At 45.7% G+C, this 18,934-nt stretch overlaps 1 protein-coding gene across 1 annotated transcript in view; it reads left to right on the top strand.

Moving 5' to 3' along the window:
* Positions 1-1,326: 1,326 nt before the first annotated feature.
* Positions 1,327-18,934, top strand: part of ROR1 (receptor tyrosine kinase like orphan receptor 1) — a 470,743-nt gene continuing 453,135 nt past the window's right edge. Inside the window, exon 1 of the mRNA XM_027537028.1 lies at positions 1,327-2,455. Within this exon, the coding sequence (XP_027392829.1) occupies positions 2,365-2,455 (91 nt within the window). The 5' untranslated portion in view covers positions 1,327-2,364. The remainder of the gene's footprint in view (positions 2,456-18,934) is intronic.

The following is an 18,934-nucleotide window of genomic DNA, read 5'->3' as shown; positions in this document are numbered from 1 at the left end:
AGTGATAGAAAGGGCGGAGGCTACCAGGGCAGCTGGAGACACTCTTGCTCTGAAGTCCTGAGAAGAATAAGTGACTGTTTGTCCCACATGGGTTAGTCATTCACCTGCCTGAAGGCAGAGGGCCTCAAGCCTACAGTCTAGATCTGCTGGGACATAATTTGGGCTACAAAGTCCTTGCCTTCAAGGAGGTGACTGCTCATTATAAAATCCTAAATCTAGGTTCTTAGAGGCTAATGCTGCACCAATTATGCCTACTGACCACCATCAAGTGCTTATTATATGCCAGGCTCTGGCCAAGAGCTTTTAGGCCCATCATGGTAAAGAGACTGAGTCTTTTTTTTTTTTTTTAATACTCTTATTTATTTGGCTGTACCTAGTCTTAGTTGTAACATGGGACCTTCGATGTTCCTTATGTCATGCAGGATCTTCATTGTTGATTGTGGGATCTATTAATAATTCTCTGACCAAGGATCAAACCCAGGCCCCCTGCACTGGGAATGTGGAATCTTAGCCACTGGACCACCAGGGAAGTCCCAAGAGACTGAGGGCCATCCATTATCTGTGTGACTCTGGAGAAGTCACTTACTCTTTTTTTTTTTTTTTTGCATTTCAATCTCTAAAACTGTATTATGATGATAATCTATGTAAAAGTGCAAAGAGACATAAAAACTTGTGATGACTGTTAAGTGCCAATGGAAGATGCAGGAACAAATGCACACAAAGCACAAGGCAAAGACATATTCAGTACGTGATTATTTATACTGTGGGTTTCTCCGTGTTCCTCTAGGCCAACACTGGCAGGTGTCCCTTTTTTGCTCTTGCATACTCATAGCCTAAAGCAGGGCCTGGAACATAGCAGGTGCTCAACACTCTACATGATCAAAGGCCCTCTCCACAAGGTCATGAGCATTTATGCATCACAAAATTCATAGTGTTTAATTAGGAGAAATGGACAAAAACATACTGTTAGTAGGAGACTTTAATGATCCCTTTGGCCAAGCAGCTTAAAAAAAAAAAAAAAAAGCCAAGGCACAGAAGGCCTGCTGCTACTGCTAAGTCACTTCAGTCGTATCTGACTCTGTGCGACCCCATAGACGGCAGCCCACCAGGCTCCCCAGTCCCTGGGATTCTCCAGGCAAGAATACTGGAGTGGGTTGCCATTTCCTTCTCCAATGCATGAAAGTGAAAAGTGAAAGTGAAGTCGCTCAGTCGTGTCTGACCCTCAGCGACCCCATGGACTGCAGCCTACCAGGCTCCTCCATCCATGGGATTTTCCAGGCAAGAGAACTGGAGTGGGGTGTCATTGCCTTCTCCACAGAAGGCCTAAGTAACATAATAAACACCAGGTCAAACTGAGATCATCACCTATCTCCAATTCTGAAGACAGAAAAACACCTTCTTTGAAGAGACCAAGGGGACACTGACAGAAACTGACTACAGAAATCTTTAATAAGTCTCCAAAAGGAAACGGTACTGATGACTTTGATTTCAATGCAGTGAAACTAGAAATTGAAGACAAAAATGAGAAACCATAAATCACTTTATGGGTCAAAGAAAAACTCAAAAGGGAAATTGCATGGTATCACTAAATGTTCTATTACCCAGGGTTACACAGCTAAGAGAGGAAAAGCTGAGATCGCTACTATCTGGGACTCCTAACTAAGTCATTTAGCTACAGGTTTGCGAGCCAGATAAACCTCCCTGAGCCTCGATTTCCCTTTGTCAAGTGGCCCCGAGGTCCCCCCCGCTGCTCAATTCGGGCTGCAGGTTTGAGGTGTCGTGGGGGAGGGGAGGTGAGCTTGCTGGAGGCGCGGGAACAACAACCTCGGGACGTCCTCAGGGTGCGGGTGCTGAAAGGCGGCAGCAGAGGGCGCTGGGTCGCCGGCCTGGGTCCGCCTCTGCCATTGGTCGGGGCCCAGGCGCTGGGCTGGAGAGTTGGTGGAAAGTGACAAGTTGAGGGAGGCTGAGTGCAAAAGAGCCAGCGCGCAGAGCGGGAGGAGCCGCCGCGGCCGCCACGGAAGGAGCCCCGGGACGGCAGCCCCCGGGCGCAGGGCGCGCTGTTCTCAGAGTCCGCGCGGGCGAGACTCGCCCTTCGCGAGGGCGACCCCGACAACCCGCGACTGAACTGACTGTCCAGCCGCGGCGAGGCTGCAGCCAGAGGGCTGGGGACGGACCGCGCTTACGGGGTCCTGAGCGGCCGGGCGAAGGCGAAGGAGCAGGTTAGACGGACAAAGAACTTCGCAGACGCCCCTGGCATCCTCCGGGGAGAGCGACCGGGACGAGGTGGCTGGGACCCCGGGCAGAACCTGTGGATGTTCTGCGCGCGGCCTGGGAGCCGCCGCCGCCGCCGCCGCGAGAGGAGGAATGCACCGGCCGCGCCGCCGCGGGGCGCGCCCGCCGCTCCTGGCGCTGTTGGCCGCGCTGCTCCTGGCGGCGCGCGGGGCCACGGCCCAAGGTAAGAGGCGCATCGGCCAGTTTGCGGGCCCGTCCGGCCCCGCCCAACCTCCAGCCGGTTTGTCCGGCACTGGGTAGACGGAAAGCTCCGCGCGCGCCTCGGGGGGGGTGGGGTGGGGGGCGGCCGGCGTCCCGTCGGGTGACTCTCCAGCGCGACCTCAGGCGCCGGGGAGACAGGCGAGGATTCACCCGCGAACCTCGATGCGGGCCGGGGGTGCGCCCGGGACTTTTTTCCGGCGCCCAGCCTCAGTTGTCAGCGCTGACAGGAAGCGTGGAGGGGTTGGGGTTCGTGGGGCAATGGGATGCTTTTCGTCTCCCCATCTCTCGTTGGACCCCTAAATGAGCTTCAACTTTGTTCAAGTCCATCCTGCTCCCAAATCGCAGCGGTCCTGGAGAGCGTGGTCCAGAAGGGAGTTTGTATTTTCAGGGATGCCTGAGAGAGTCTGTGTCGTCCGCAGGCCGACCCAAACAAAAGCGCTGTCCTCCTGGGGCTCGGGCGGCCTCGCATCTCCACGGTGCCCGACTCGCCGGGCTTCTGGAGGGTCACGATGGAGGCCACAACGTGTGCGCTGCCGGCGCCGCCACTTTGTGCAAAATGTGCTGTCAGAGGCGGCCTGCCGCTCCTAAGTGCACGTGTGTGTGTGTGTGTGTGTGTGTGTGTTACGAACAAGAGGGGAAAAGCCAGCTAATGCATACTTGATTTTGGTAATCTCCAAAGACAATCGCAACAGTTAGAGAAAGACTTCACCGAAAGCTCCGGCGTCTTAGTTCGCTGCGGGAAGCTGGGATCCTTGCTGAGTCTGAGCCGGTACACAATGAGAGGGAAGAGCCGGGCTGCGCCTGTGGAGACAACCGATTCATTCTTTGGAGGTTGGAGGGGGAAAGTTGATTAAAGTCTCCAGGGTTTTGGGCCTCACTTTTAACATGCATCCCTTGAGGGAGTACTGGAGCCCCTGAATTCTTCCCTCCCTCCCTCCCTCCCTCCCTCCCAGCCCCAACCTATGCTCTTTTATCTTGCATCTTTCATTTTTAAGTTAACGCTGTGCTTTTAGGGAGAAAAAAGGCTCTGGGCTATTTAGCAGTTGAGGGGAAGAGATCTGTTCCCTACATGGACTATGACTGCAGAATTAGTTTGGACTAAAATCTAGCTAATATTTTTTCGTAGTAGAAAAACACACTCGGGAAGGAAGTTTTGTGTGAATTTTGATTTCTTAGAGATGACTTTGGGGAAGTGGGAACCACATTTTCCGAGGATGATTCTGAAACTGATCCTATAGTGTGGTTGTGCTAATCTGGAGACTCCTCCGGGGTAAATACAGCTCCTAATTGTAATTAAGATGTACATCAGCAGGGAGTGCACCTCCCTGATGAAAAATCCTAATGAAATGTAAACAGCTTGGTCACATGGATGCTTGCTTCCTTGATGCCAAACATCTGGTTCCATGCCACACACCTGGGTGAAAAGTAAAAAATGGGCCATACTGCCTACAACATTGTAAACAGTCGTGATGTCAGGTTGCAGGGCGAATTGAGGTGGAGATAACCAGGGTGATTCTAGCGAAGGCAAGGCTTCTAGTTTGGGGCCTTGACAATTTCAGTTATATCCTCTGTCTACTCCTTTCCTTCTGTATAACCTTTCGGCAATTGATGCTTTTAGATCATGGGGAAGGGGAAGAACCAAGGAGAGGACATGGGGGTCCAGTGTACCTTTCCTTCTTAATCTGCCTTTAAGTAAATGTCCAGAAAATCATTTTGTAATCATTGTAGACAATTGTAATGTAGACACTGTAATCATTGTAACAAAATTGTAAGCAGTCACCCAAATTCTATCTTAACTGTCTACAAGCTTAAAAAACTTAAAATTTCTCACAAATGTATTGTTTGTTTAAAAAGTATAAAAGTTGCCACTTCTTTGGCCACTTCTTAGGTCCCATTTCTGTGGAACCTCCATTTGTATGAATTAAAATTGTTTCTTTTTCTCCCATTAAAGTTTATCTTTTTTTTAAAAAGAGTATTGCCTATCCTGAACTCTTCAATAATGAGCTAAAATCCGTTATTACTGTCTTATTTATTGTCTAATAAATCCCTTTCCATTTCTGTGAATGCTTGATCTTTTCTCTGGGGACAGATCTACTGGAACTCAGATTTATTCTTGTCTGATCCAAGATTCTCAAGGTAACTCAGCCAGAGGCTCAGGAAATCAGCCTAAAGGGAGATATGTTTCATTTATTTATTTTAAAAAATGCTCAGCATTTCTCCCACCACTTCTCTCTTTTGTTAGCCAGAAGTAGCAAACCTTTACATTTATTTTTTTCTGTCTGTTCATTGTTTTCTCCCTATTGACCTCTTACCAATCCAGAGCTAAAACTCTCTAAGAAACTGAAGCCTTGATAATTGTACCCAGAGTTCAGGGCATTTAGAACCCACTCTAGCCTCTCAGAGTCTTATAGATTCTGTGGTTTGGCTGCTTGGAGTCAGAGGGTGGTGGCCTGCTACTGTTTGCTGTCATTTTGTAAACTTTCCAAAGCTGTTTTAATAGGTGCCTGTTCTGTCTGCTTCTAGAATCAGAGTCTTTTGAGGGCAATGAGACTGTTAGCTTTCTAGTGAAAACACCGGGGACCAAGCTATTCAGCCCCATCATTATTGGAGACACCTGAAGATCTCCCTGGGGAGCCACGTTGAGGCCCAGTTGATAAACAGTGTGGTCCCACTGCCTCTGGCAGTGTGTTGGGAATATTTAATTTCTAATATCGATTCAGTTTCCTTATGGCTGTACTGCTATTCTGATACCTGGGGTTATCTTCCTGATATTTGGTTAGGAGTCCTTTTACAGACTAAACTTTGGTCTGTATTTTCCTCTCTGTCTCCTACATGGCGAGCATAGGCCTCAAATTATACTTGAAAGTTTCTAAATGGTGTGTCACTTGCATCCATTAGTGTCCAAATTGGCTGTGGTTTGGTGGTGACCACATACCCTATTTAAAATATTTCTGAAAATTTTACCCAACATCCTATGGAGAATGGAGGGCTTTGTAGACTATATGTATATATATGTGTGTGCTCAGTCACTCAGTCATGTCCAACTCATTGCAACCCCATGGACTGTAGCCTGCCAGGCTCCGCTGTCCAGGGGTTTTTCCAGGCGTGAATACTAGAGTGGGTAGCCATTCCCTTCTCCATGGCATCTTTCCGACCCAGGGATTGAACCCATGTCTCCTGCGTCTCCTGCATTGGCAGGCAGATTCTTTACCACTGAGCCACCTGGAATAGCCACCTGTGTATATACACACACACACACACACACACACGCATATATGTATATCTATATAAATGACATATATACATATATAGTAAGGGTGGGCCATAGATTTTTGTTGAATGGAGAATAATCTCCTTGGGCATATATAAAGTTGTATAATTTTAAAGTGGTATAATTTGCTTTTCCTAGTAAAAACTCAACATGGTATATTTTCAAGGATTTTTCCTTCTCTTTTCTCGTCTTCTAATGTGAAGAGAGTGTGGTAGAACTTAACAGTTAATAGTTATGAGCACAGGTGTTGGAGTTAACAGAACCAGAATGGGTTTGAATCTTTTCTCTTATACTTACTGGGTATGGTGATCAGTTTTTCTGAGCCCTACCTGAGTATATGAGATCTAAGTGAAACCATGTATGGCAAGTACTGGAGAAGGGCACCCAGACTAGAGGGTCTTAAAATTAAGACCTAAAATTAAGCCTTGAAATTAAGGCTATGCAAACCCCCAGAAATAATACACAAAAGTTAACGTGAATTTTTATGGTTGTATGTTTCTAGCTATAATCTGACTTTTAAAGAAAACTATAATCCCTCAAAGATAGGAGCGTTGATTTGGAGTGTTTGATGCCTGGGGCAATGAGTTGCCTTCCTGGGTAGGTTGCCAGGGATTGCCGGGGCTCCTGGGCCTTAGCCCACATCTGCACAATCCATGGGGCCTCTATCTTGTCTCACTTTCTGCTTTCTCTCCCACCAGGCCGGCTGTTATTGGGCCTGAGAGAAGCTGATGAATGGTGCCAAATCCTTTGACCTCAACTAGGAATGTATTTCCCTGAACCCAAGCATTCCGAGATGCCTCTGTTTATACAATTTATTTAACAAACACTTGCATAATCCTTACAATAGGCCAGTCACCATTCTAAGCACTTTGCAAGTATTAACTCACTGAATCCTCACAACAGCCCCATGAGGAAGGTGGTGTAATCAGCTCATTTTGATTTAGGCATAGAGAGGTTAAATTGCTTTGTTAAGGTCACACGGCTAGGAAATGGCCTTGCTGGCCTTACAGACCGTAAGAGTTCATGCTCTTATCTAACTGCTGCCCTGGACAGTCTTTCCTGCTTTAAGTCTTAAAATTTACACTCCTTTTATGTTATGTAGTTGCCAAAGGGGCTATTCCCCAAGGTATTCTGAGAGTAGCAAAGGAACATTTTTTTTAGCCGTATCTAGGAGTTATAAGAAATGATTGTACTTGTGCCCGACTCTTTACAACCCCATGTGCTGTAGCCCACCAGGCTCCTCTGCCCGTGGTATTTTCCAGGCAAGAATACTGGAGGGGGTTGACATTTGTTCCTCCAGGAAATCTTCCTCACCCAGGAATCAAACCCATGTCTCCTGTGTCTCCCGCATTGCGGGCAGATTCTTTATCCGCTGAGCCATCAGAGAAGCCCATAAGAAATGATTGGAGACAGCCAATTTCAGTTTTCCTTCCTGTGCTGGAGTTCCCCAAGCCAGACCTGCTGTAATTCAGAGATAGACCGGAAGGGCCTCGGATGGTCTGCACCTCTGATCAAGAGGAATTATATCGTTGTAATGAACTGCAACTTGGATGCGGTTTGAGGAGTGTGTCTGGCAATTCCTTCCAACCAGCGATGAGATATATTTTGATGAAGTGCCTGTATTTGCATCGTGGTGTACAACTTGGGGTGTAGGCTGAACAGGGGTGATTTATTAGAATGTTCTCTGGTGGGAGAGCTGGCTTGCCTGCTCCAAGTTCCCGATGTGAATTAGACCCTTGCAAATCCAGCCCCAGCTGGGAAACACTCAAGTCTCCGAGGTCTCTTTCTTGACACAAGAGCCTCAGCCTGGCCTTACCTAATCCCCGAGGTGTGTCGGGAGAGACTGTTCTGTAGACAGACGAAGAGAAAGGAATAGCCTTCTTTGAGTCTGAGAAATTTCTCTGGAGTTTAAGTGGGCGGTGGGGGGAGGATAATGGGGTGGGGGGGAACTCTTCGAAATCCTTAACTAAATGCAGCTGCTTGTTACACGGAGCCTGACTTGCATGCCAGGAATATCTAAAAAGCTAACGAATACAAAATAAAAATAAACAGCAGTAAAAAGGCTCTCTCTTTGTTGCAGTAAGCTTGGTTGGGGTTTTCAGTTTGTTTAGGAATGGTATAATCGTGGCATCCACTTTATTTTGGTAAAGCAGTGAAACGTGGATTGATGTTATGTCATGGGGTGCTGCTACCACCTGAGCCTTTTCCCTCACACCTCCCCCTCAGAACGCCCAGGCACGGACAGCCACAGGGCCTGAGGCTCAAACTGGTGCCCCTGAGTGAATTACGTTGAAAGAGGGCAGATAATTTAATGGGATAATGTTGGCAGGGCCAGCAAATTTCACAGCCCATCTCTCACTAATAGAAAGGCAGTAGAAGGCTACAATATCCTCAGATGAAAAGGTTGTATAAAAAGGTTCTGCTTAACAGTAACTGTCTGACCATAAATAAGGTTCTGTAGAGTTTTGATCCAAAAGCTGTTATTAAATACTGATAAGCCAAGCCTCATAATGTTTGGCCTCCTTACATTTCCTTTTTTTTTTTCCTTCTTTCTATAGAACCATAGATTTCTTTTTTAAGAGGGGGAAGGGACCTAAAGATCAACCAGTCCAAACTGTTTATTTTTTCAAGTATTTCTATACAGAAAGGACCTTCTTTTATAGCCATTTAAAGAGGTGGTATGGAGTAGCAGGAACGGAATGGGGTTGGAACCTGAGAGACTAGGGTTTGAATTGGGGCTTTGCTGCTTGCTGGCTCTGTGAACTTGGGCAAAGTTCTTTGACCTTCTAAGTCTCGGTTTCTTTCTCTGCAAAATGGGGATAAGAGTAATATCCACTTTGTAGGCTTTTTGTGAGCATTAAAGGAGATAATTGATACAAAGCCTAGTAAACCTGTGTTAGCTGTTATCATTAGCAGGGGCTTGCTGGAGAACTCAGAACAAGTGGTTCCAAAACAATGATCATTATGCTGTGAGATAAACCAAGACTCAGCAGCAGTTTTTACAAGATGGTAGAACTCTTGAATGTTCAGTTTTACAGGGAGCATGTAGATACTCTAGATGTGAGCAGTCCCCACTAGTGCTGGGGATCCCAGAGGAGATGCCGCAGGGCAGCTTCGCAAAGCCTTAAAACAAAGACTTTTTTCAGAACAGTGAGCTCTTTGGGGAAGAGCAAGCCCTCCCTGGTGCTTGGTGTAATTCCAGAATCCTGCAATGGGGAATGTTACATTTCAGGGCCCTCTACTTGTAATCTGACCGTTTTTAGCTCCAATATCCAAATAATCTTGCTGAGCACAACTTGAAAGAGAAGGATAATGGCCAGAGGAAAGAATCCTGAGGTGCTCTGTTAGCCATTTAAAATTTCTAAGTACAAGAAAAAGAAGTTCACGTTTCCCAAAGAGAAAAGAGTAAAGAAATGTGTGTGGCGGGGGGAGGGGAGATAAAAGGATTTCTAAAGATTCACACCGGGTTTGTGTGTTTTATTTGTATTTTTCAACAGTAAAGGGCTGGTCATTCAGTGCATTTCAACGAACATTTGTTATATATTTATTATGTGCAAGATACAGTGTTAGTGCTCAGGAATAAAACTTTATCCTTGCTGTCAAGGAGAGAAGGAGGAGGGACAGTCTTACTTTTTAAAGAACCTACTATGTGCTAGGCATAGTTCTTTATTGGTATTGGGTTTATATGTTCCAGCATCCCTTTGATGCTGGACTTCTGATCCCATTTCTCAGATAAGGAAGTCAAGGCTCAAATATTGTGGTAAGTGTCTTAGCTAGCCTCACACAACTCTTAAGTTGGGTTTGGCATTTGATGCTAGGTATTTTGACCCATCCTTGAAGTGTAATTGGAGAGGCAGGATGAATAGATACGGGCTTCCGCATGTCAACCAGCTCCCCCATTCATGCATTATAGTAACTCCCCTACATATGAACCTTCAAGTTGCAAACTTTCAAAGAATGTGCCCCTATATGCCAGCTGTTGTACTGTACTCCTGTTTTTTTCAAGGTACTGTCCTGCAAGATTATAAGTGTTTTATTTTTTGTGTTTGTTTTTTATGTGCTATTTGTGTGAAAAGTACTATAAGACAGTTACAGTACAGTACTCTACAGCCGATTGTGTTAGTTGGGTACCTAGGCTAGCTTTATTGGATTTAGGAACAAGTTGGACTTATGAATGTGCTTTCAGAATGAAACTCATTTGTTGTGAGGGACTTACTATAGGAAAGAATTGTGGAAAAAGTGCTCTGGGGACATAGGGGTAGAGGATGTTAATTCTCACTCAGGGAACTGGAGGGTCAGAGGGAGAAACCCATGTCCTTCAGGGGCTTATTGTGAGGATGCAATGAGATAATTCATAGACGGTGCTCAGAATCCTGAATGCTCAGCTGCAGTTCTGTAACCAGAGACAGGCCTGGTCAGGATTTATCTGCCTCAAAAGCCTGTGTGCTTATAGTTGTTCTGCTGTGCTCCTTTTCAGCAGGCATGTGGTTGTAGGAAGAGTAAGTCGCTGTGTAGCCCACAAATAGATGGGAAAACACCAAGACAGTTTCTCTGGTATCTTCCCCACCTGCCTTAATCCAGATATTCAGATTCAAGTCTGCTTTGGGCAGGGGAGAGGATTTGCACAGGTGTGAGTTTGGAGAGAATTGTGAAGCCTAATCATGAACCATAACAGTTCTGGAGCTCTGGCCAGGACCTACTGTGTTCTCCATTCATTCTCTGACCATACATTTTCTATGCACTTACTCTGAGCCAAATATTTTGCTAGTCACTAGAGATATAAATGGGAGTAAGGCTAGGTCCTTCCCTTGGAGAATTTTTCAGACGGCAGGTCTTTGGCAGAGACTTCTAGCTAGTCATCAGATCTGTTTCATCTCTTCCCGGGCACATGGCTAGACTACTTTCTCAGGTCCCTTGCAATTGTAAGGCCATGTGACTAAATATTAGCCAATGGAAAGAGATTGAAGGCAATGAGTGTCACTTGTACACCTGACACACAAAAAGCTTCCCAGGCAGGATTGCTATGATCTTGAACGTGGGAACTCCAGGAGTCATATGTTGAAGATACCACAAGATGCAAATGGCTTGGAATCCACCCTTAATGACTGCCCAGTGCAAGCTACCCATTAGTCCGCACCTGTTTAGGTGAGCAAGAAATGAACTTCTGTTGAATGAAGGCTAAGATGTTAGGGATTATTAGTTACAGTTGTGCTTCCCTGGTAGCTCAACTGGTAATGAATCCACCGGCAATGCAGGAGACCTGGGTTCAATACCTGGGCTGGCAAGATCCCCTGGAGGAGGGCATGGCAACCCACTCTAGAATTCTTTCCTGGAAAATCCCCATGGACAGAAGTACCTGGCGGGCTACAGTCCATGGGGTCACTAAGAGTCAGACACAACTGAGCAACTAAGCACAGCACAGCACAGTGTTATCTTAAGGAACATTATTTATAGAACTAATATTTTATATGTATCTATCATATCGGGCTCCCCTGGTGGCTCAGATGGTAAAGAATCTGCTTGCAATGTGGTAGACCTGGGTTCCATCCCTGGGTTGAGAAGATCACCTGGAGGAGGAAATAGCTACCCACTGCAGTATTCCTGCCTGGAGAATCCCCGTGAACAGAGGATCCTGGCAGGCTACAATCCACAGGCTCACAAAGAGTCAGACACAACTGAGTGGCTAAGCACAGTGTATCTATCATATGAATAGAGTTGTAAACCGTAGTGCACCATGAGATGAAATTTGTGAGTCTGAATCAGTATTTTAGATAGGACTATAATAGGGATATATCAGAGTGCATTACATTAATCAGATGAATATTGTTTGGAGAAATTTTAGCTTCAGTTTGGTACATGCTAATTTGGGTTATTATTGAGCTCTCGTGATTAAAAGTTTGAAAGCCTGGTCTACTGGAGGCAGACAGGTCAATAGCTCTGTACAATAGAGTATGGTGGTTATGGTAATAGTGGTGAGGTCCCAGTGCTGTCTCGGTTAAGGAAATGCCTAGGAAGCAGAGAAGGCAAAAAGGGTTAATCTTTCCAGTCAATTTGTATTGGTGGCCTGTGGTGCAGTGTTGAAAAGGATGTTGTGGTTTCTTCCAGGGTCTCTGGGAGGGAATGCTGTGATCTGATGGCAGCGTCTCCCATGAGCTTGGGAAGAGGAGTAAAGGCTCTGACCTGGTTTGCATCTGACCCCTTAGCAGGGAGTCTGGGCTCCTTCCAGTGAATTCAACCCCTTCCCCAATTATTTATGGTATACATACGATGTCTGTCTGGAGCACCATACTCAGCACTGTGGGGATTCTAGACGAACTATGACTAGCCCTTGGGGAGGTTATCTTTTAGGAGCAATAAAATAGGCACTTGTGTAATAATTATGCAGCCAGAAAATACAGAATTGGCAATTACAGATGCAGAGTGCCGAGAAGTCTTTTGGGAGGAAATGGGGTGTGATATGAGCCAGGAAGGATGGAAGGATTGAGATGGAGAGTGGAGGAGAAACGCTGGACGTTCTGCCGCTGCCCTGGTCTCCAGGGACTTGCCCAGGCTGTCCAGCCTTCTTCAATTGGGCCTTCACCCTGGCATGAAGCTGATCTTCAGGGATGGAAGAGTAAGGAAGAGGAAAGATGGCTTTGAGTGGTGCCTTTATGTTTGTTTGTGTAGGAAGCCAGCAGGGGAAGGGAGGAAGAAGCAGGGTTTTACTGGGAGCCTGATGACTTATTTTTCTCTATAAAAGGGCATCCCAGAGAGTTAAAAATCCAGTACGTTGCTGGGTCGCTTGTCAAAAGTATCCTGTATCTTAGTGCCTCTGCTGCAGCAGTTTTGTATTGTAATGAAGTCTTTTAAACCCTAGTCTACCCCTTGTCTGTGTGATAAACATCATACTAGTAGGGTAATACACATCAAACATCCTGTGTACCAAGAGCTATTTTAAGTTCTTTAAGTATTTTAACTTGTATTGTCTTCAGGGCAATTCTGTGAGATAGGCAGTAATTATCAGCTCCATTTTCCAGATGAGAAAACTGAGGTACAGAGAAGGTAAGTAATTTGATCAAGATCAAATAGCAAGTTAAGTGGGAGAGCCAGGATTTGAAAATAGTTATCCTGAGTCTGGGGCTTGGTCCTTGATCATTATGCCATTTTGCACCTCATTTAAAAAAAAAAAACTCTGATGATTCAGATTCTCTGTAAGATCCAGCCAAATAGCTACATCAAAATAATCATAATTGAATCTTCCATGTGTATAGGGCTTTGCAGCTTACAAAACTATTTCCTATATATTACCATTAAATTTTCAAATAATCTAATAAAACAAGATTTCTTTCTTTAGCTTTCTATCTTTCTCTCTCCCTTTTAAAATTAGGCCTATGAGGTTGGCGCTGAGGTCACTACAGCTGATGGAGCCTGTCTGAAACCCAGGCTTTTTAACTTTGGGCTTTTAGTGGTTTATGCCCTCAGTAACTGGGGGAATTTCTTGGCAGTCCTAGTGGTTAGGATTCTGAGCTTTTACTACCAAGGGCTGGAGTTTGATCCCTGGTGGGGGAACTAGAGAGCTGCATGGTGTGACCAAAAATTAAGAGATTGGAATTTGTGACCCTATGAGACTGATGTTGGTCTATTGTTACTGCAGTTTCATCAGTAAATGAATTTGCCTGATTCTCCGAAAATCAGCTATTCATTTTGGAAACAATTGTGAGTCATTTGTAGGTGGAGCCTTGAGCTAAGATCCCTGTAATTTAAGAAAGTTCACTTGCAAATAGACTGAGAGAAGTTACTTAAAAAGAAGGAGTTTCCTAAGTGGTTGGCGATTGCCGTGTGTAGTGGAGCCAGTAACAGAAGGGATTTGGCATCAGAAGGTCTTGTGGAACTAGGCTCAACCCTTTTCTGCCAGGTCAGCAAATGACTTGACCTCCCCGAGACTCAACTTGCTCACCTATAATATGGGAAGCATAAGGGTGCCCACCTGCAAAGGGTGGGGAGGACCACCGGAAGTGCATGTGCAGTGCCTGGGTGGTGTTTAGTGTGTGTTTGTAGTTACTCCCATGAATTAAATGGAGAGAATGAGAGTGCACTGCCTCCTTTGAGATTTCCCCAGGATGTGATAGAGCAAAATTTCTAAACGTCAGAACCTTTCTTTTATAATATAACCATCTCTGGGGCAGACCTTCCTAGCACCTAGAACTTTTAGGTTATAGCTATATTAATATTTCTCAAGGACAGGGACTTTCTTAAGCCTTGTGAAGGTTGAACATCCTAAGGTAAGAACAGATCCTGTTGCCTGAAATCCTAAAGTTCCTGGAAAGGCTCCTATCTGTTCTTCCAGGGAAACTGACATCATTTCCTGATGGGATTAGGCATCCATCAAGACAACCATTTTACTTTTTCTCCACAAGAGAGATTATTATATCCTCACCTCTTGAATTTCACACCAATGTAGTCATAGTTTGTACAGAATTTTCATACTCCCTGCAGAGGATTGGTTGTTTTTCTTTTTCCACCTTAATGTTCAGTGTGATGGAAGTTAGCTCGTCTCATACGGACTCCTCTGAGACCTGTGCCTTAAGAAAGTGGTGCTTAGTTCCATGGTGGCTCTTTATCGCCTCCCTTCAGAGAATTGCTGGGTGTTACATAGGAACTTTTAGTCGCTAAATATTGCCTGTTTGAGATTAGCAGCAGGCTGACTGACAATAAACAGCAACAATTTTTGATGATGTTCTCAATCTACCGGTGAGTTACCCTCTCTTTCTCTACGCTGCTCACAGCATGCTCTGCGCACTCACATCCGGTGTCCCTGAGCCAAGGAATGGAGTGCTTTGTCTGTGGCCAGATAGTCTTCAGAGTGCCAGAACCTGCAATGGGGGCTTCCCAAGGGCCACTGATAAACGGCATCTCTTCCCGCTTCTGAGTAAGGGAGGAGCTGAGTTGAGCTGAGCGCGCCCAGTTTGTTCTCCCCAGCTGGCAGCAAGGCACCATATCCGACTGCCCTGCAAGTAGTCAGTCAAGGGGTGGAGAGAATCCAGCACTTCCAACACTGCTTGGTTTCCTTTCCCAAGATGAAAGTAAGGCATTGCTCCCTTACACTGGCTGCAACTTGATTTTTTCTTTAAGGAGTACTTGTCAGATTTCATCTTTGTGTTGGGATTAAAACTATATATGTGTGTGTGTGTGTATACACACATATATATACGTATAGGGATGAAATGGTCAAAATGTTTTATCAATAACCCTCCCAGCTCTCAGCCTCAGGACTCAAGTTTAGAAAGTTTCTTAACCAGTCTGGGATGTTAGTGAAAGTAGATTCCCCCAGACTCACAGGATCAAATCAACAGGCCAGTGGTCTGTCTGCTAAGTGTTGATGTGGAGGAGAGAAGGACAGAAGGGACCTGGGAGCCACAGCTCCTTACCCGCCAAGTGACACGTCCTGTATAAACTCCCAGGAAGTCACAGGCAATTCCATTTGGATAAATATTTGTTTAGCAACTAAAGCGGATACAGGAGAAATATATGACAGGATCCTCTTCAGTAGGAAGTTTACTGTTTTTGTTAGGCAAGATTGATATCCCCACATGGTTTGAGACTAACTCACTGAATCAAACCTCACTGTCCTGATCTTTGTGTAGAGTGGTTTCTCTGTCATGCAGCCTCTAGAATCTGTGTAGTTAACACTACCCCTCCCCGCATCCGGCTCAAGTTCTTCCCTTTCTCCATCTCTCCCCCTCCCCCACCCCGCCGTGAAATCTTGTTCTTCAACCCCCAGTGCTCCCACATTCAGGAATTCACTTTTCTGTCTGTCTTTCCCGGGTGCTCTCACATTCAGCCAGCATTTCCACACAGGTCTCCTAAGTCATACTCATTTATTTCCATTTAGCCCAAGCCTCCATGTTAATGGTATAATTATAGTCACCGTCATTTATTGAGCATCTACTATGGGGTGACACAGCTGGCAAGGCATTTTGTATTTTGTAATGGAATCCTATTGTTTTGTCTTTACAAAAGTGTTGCCCTGAATTAAGCTTCCTCCTTCTGCCCCCTTTATCTACTGGGAAAAGAAACTTTGTCCACTGTCCAGCCTTGTTATGGGGAGACTGCCAGTCATAACCCTGCCCCCAGTCTCACTATGATGGGCTAATTATAGGCCATTCTGGGATATAGGGGCAGCCACTTTAGGGCAGGGAAGCTGAGAGATGCCCTTGGCCATGTCTCTGCTCTAGAAAGAAGCTGGTGTGTAGGAGAGAATGACTTTGATCTCTGGAGTAGGTACTACTGAGAGGTGTGGCAAGGATCCAGTCTTTCCTCCATCTCTCCCCAGTTTCTGTTCATAGCCCATAGACACTGCTCTGAGGGAGGTTAATGTGTCCTAACCATGCACATATCATACCTCACTAATTCTCACAACAAAATGAAGTGGTATTGTTTTCTTAACCTAAAAGAAAAGTGGTTTGAATGCTTTTTTCCTCATGAGAAATTATGTCCACTAAAAACAAAATCAGAAATGCAATGTGAAGACAAAATTCCCCATACTCCTATTTCTCAGAGATAGCTTCTGATAGTGTTTTCCATACATGTATATTCATAAAAGGAGGTCAGTCTTTTTATTCCCAAGAGAAAACTGAGTCTCAGAGATGTTAAAGAACTTCTCCATTGTCATATAACAAGAGCCGCTTTCCATTCTACCTACTTCTCTGTGATCAAGGAGTCAGTCTTAGTTAACAACCAACTAGTTGAGCATATTCTTGATAGAAAATCACCAAATATGTGTTGCATGAATGCAAAATTCAATGTAATTAAGTGCCTTGAGGAACATGCACATGTAAGGTTTGTAGATCAAGGAGGAGAGAGGTATGAATTGTTTGGAATTATTGGCAGAGGTTTCTAAAGGAGGTGGCATCTGAGATGGAGAGCCGATATTAATTTGTTTTTCTCCAGTATGCTGTGTCTTGAGTGGTCCAAGCCAGCGGTCCCCACACACTTTCCTCTGCTGGGGTTGGGCACCACCCACGGCATACTGATAACCTCTGAGCATTTCTGAAAATGCACAAGGTCAAAGTGAAAGTGTGTCCATGGCAAAGGGGGCCAGAGGAAGAGACATATGGTATTCAGAAGGAAATTCAGAGTTCTTGGCACAATAGGAAAGTAAGACCTAAAGACTGATCTAAAGCAATGAAGTGGGGAAGGGGAAGAGTGGAGGCATCACCAAAACTGTGATCAGGGAGGCTCTGATGGGACTTTCAGGCAGGCCTTCCCAGTCTGGGTGCTGCGCCATCTCAGGTCTCACCTTTGTACACAGTGACGTTTCCATGGCTGTTTCCTCCCATGGGGACATCCTTCCCCAGCCTATCGGCTCCCAGTCCTTTGGTTTGACTTAAATGTCACTTCCCTGACTGGCCAGACTAGGTTGGGTTCCCACCTACTCTCTTTCATAGCACCCTGTATTTAAAAATACTCGCGATTATGGTTTGTAATTAAATATTTATTTGTGCAGACTTCCCAGGTGGTGCTAGTAGTAAAGGACTCGCCTGCCAGTGCAGGTTAGATGTAAGAGACACGGGTTTGATCCCTGGGTGGGGGAGATCCCCTGGAGGAGGGCATGACAACCCACTTCAGTATTCTGGCCTGGAGAGTCCCAGGGACAGAGGAGCCTGGCAGGTTGCAGTCCATAGGGTCGCACAAAGTTGGACACAACTGAAGCGACTTAGCATGCACACACATACATTTGTGCAATTATTATTTTGTGGCATCTCCTATTTCACTGGGTTGAATGCACCTTAGAATAAGGCTTGAGTTTGGATCACAGGCAGCACAATGCCTGGTAGCCAACTGAACAACTCTCCTTACTTTTACTCAGCTTTGTCCTTCCTTCCTAGAGACTGGGATCATTCCAGTTGGCTTTGCTGTTACTCTCTGAAAATTTGAAAACGCATCTTTGAACAACTGAAAATCTCAAGGCTATCTTTTCCAAAAGAGGAATCTCACCCCCGTAAAAAGCCAATCTGGACTCAATTAAACGTGCTGTGGGCTCTATTTGCAGGGGAGCAGGGAGCAGCTGAGAGCGGAGCTGTTTTCCCAAGATGGAAAATCTGTGATAACTCTGAGTTCTGCTGCTATAAATTAGGGTCACTCTGCCCTTAATTGGCAGCAAATTAAAATCTCCCTTCAGGTCCTCCTCTTTCTCTTCTTTCCTGTCTATTCTGTTTGAGAGAAGATGTGGAAATACTGGTGCCCTGCCGCAGGGGAGAGGGCACCATGCCTGAGGCCCGAGGCAGGTCAGGGCCGGGAGGGCCACCAGTGATTCTGAGCATCCTTCTTCCACCCTAGTCCCTTTTCTTGTCCTTCTACTCTCCCCTTTCTTTCTTCAGGAAATTTGGAAGTTCTCATTCCTAGGGAAATATCTCCAGGGAGCTCTTGTTCCCTCTTAGCAAGCAGAGGGAGAAAAAATTCTCTGAATTTTGAACTCACAAGCAATTTGTATGCAAATACGGCCAGAAAGGCCCGTGTGTCTTTGCATTTTCCCACAGCACCTTTTTTAAAAATCCCTACGACCATGTGCTTCAGGCTAGGAGCAGGAGAGAAAACAGAGAGCTTCACAAATTTAGTTGAGTTCTTAGGGCTTGAGGCAGTGGTGAAGAAGAGGGGCTGTTTTTTGTCTTGCTCTTTCGGTGGCACTCTAGGGGGTAGGTGGTCCCCAGGCCCTTGAAAGGCACTTGCGCGGAGCTGACCTTGCGGAAGCACGAGCAAGGTGATGCTGTGCAGTGAGGTCCAGGCACAAGTCCTGCAAGTGTGGAGGACAGAGCAGTGAAGCAAAGCACCGGGTTGGATTGTTAGAGAATCAGGAAAGATGTCTCGGTGGGGGGTGATCCCCTGGAAAACGTGTGCCCGGGAGGCCTTAAAACAATAACCATAAGACATTTTTTATACTATTGATAATAATGGGTGGGTTTATTTTGACAAATGTGTTCACAAAAATCTACCTTCCGTGATATCTGGTGCTTGACTAAGGGATAAAGACCATTTCTGAGGCCCCCCTCTCTCTCTAAGCCAGCGCTTCCCTGAGAACCTCAGCTGCTCTATCAGGGCCAAAACAACTCAGAGGGAGGCTGTGACCCCCGACATCTTAGTGCCTGGTGGCGATAGGGTTCCGGAGCCAGTTCAGGACTCTGCCTCTCCAGG

Source organism: Bos indicus x Bos taurus, chromosome 3, assembly GCF_003369695.1.
Source record: "Bos indicus x Bos taurus breed Angus x Brahman F1 hybrid chromosome 3, Bos_hybrid_MaternalHap_v2.0, whole genome shotgun sequence".
Classification (NCBI taxonomy): domain Eukaryota; kingdom Metazoa; phylum Chordata; class Mammalia; order Artiodactyla; family Bovidae; genus Bos; species Bos indicus x Bos taurus.
The sequence above is the reverse complement of the archived record's forward strand: the minus strand, read 5'-3'. Positions and strand labels throughout refer to the sequence as shown.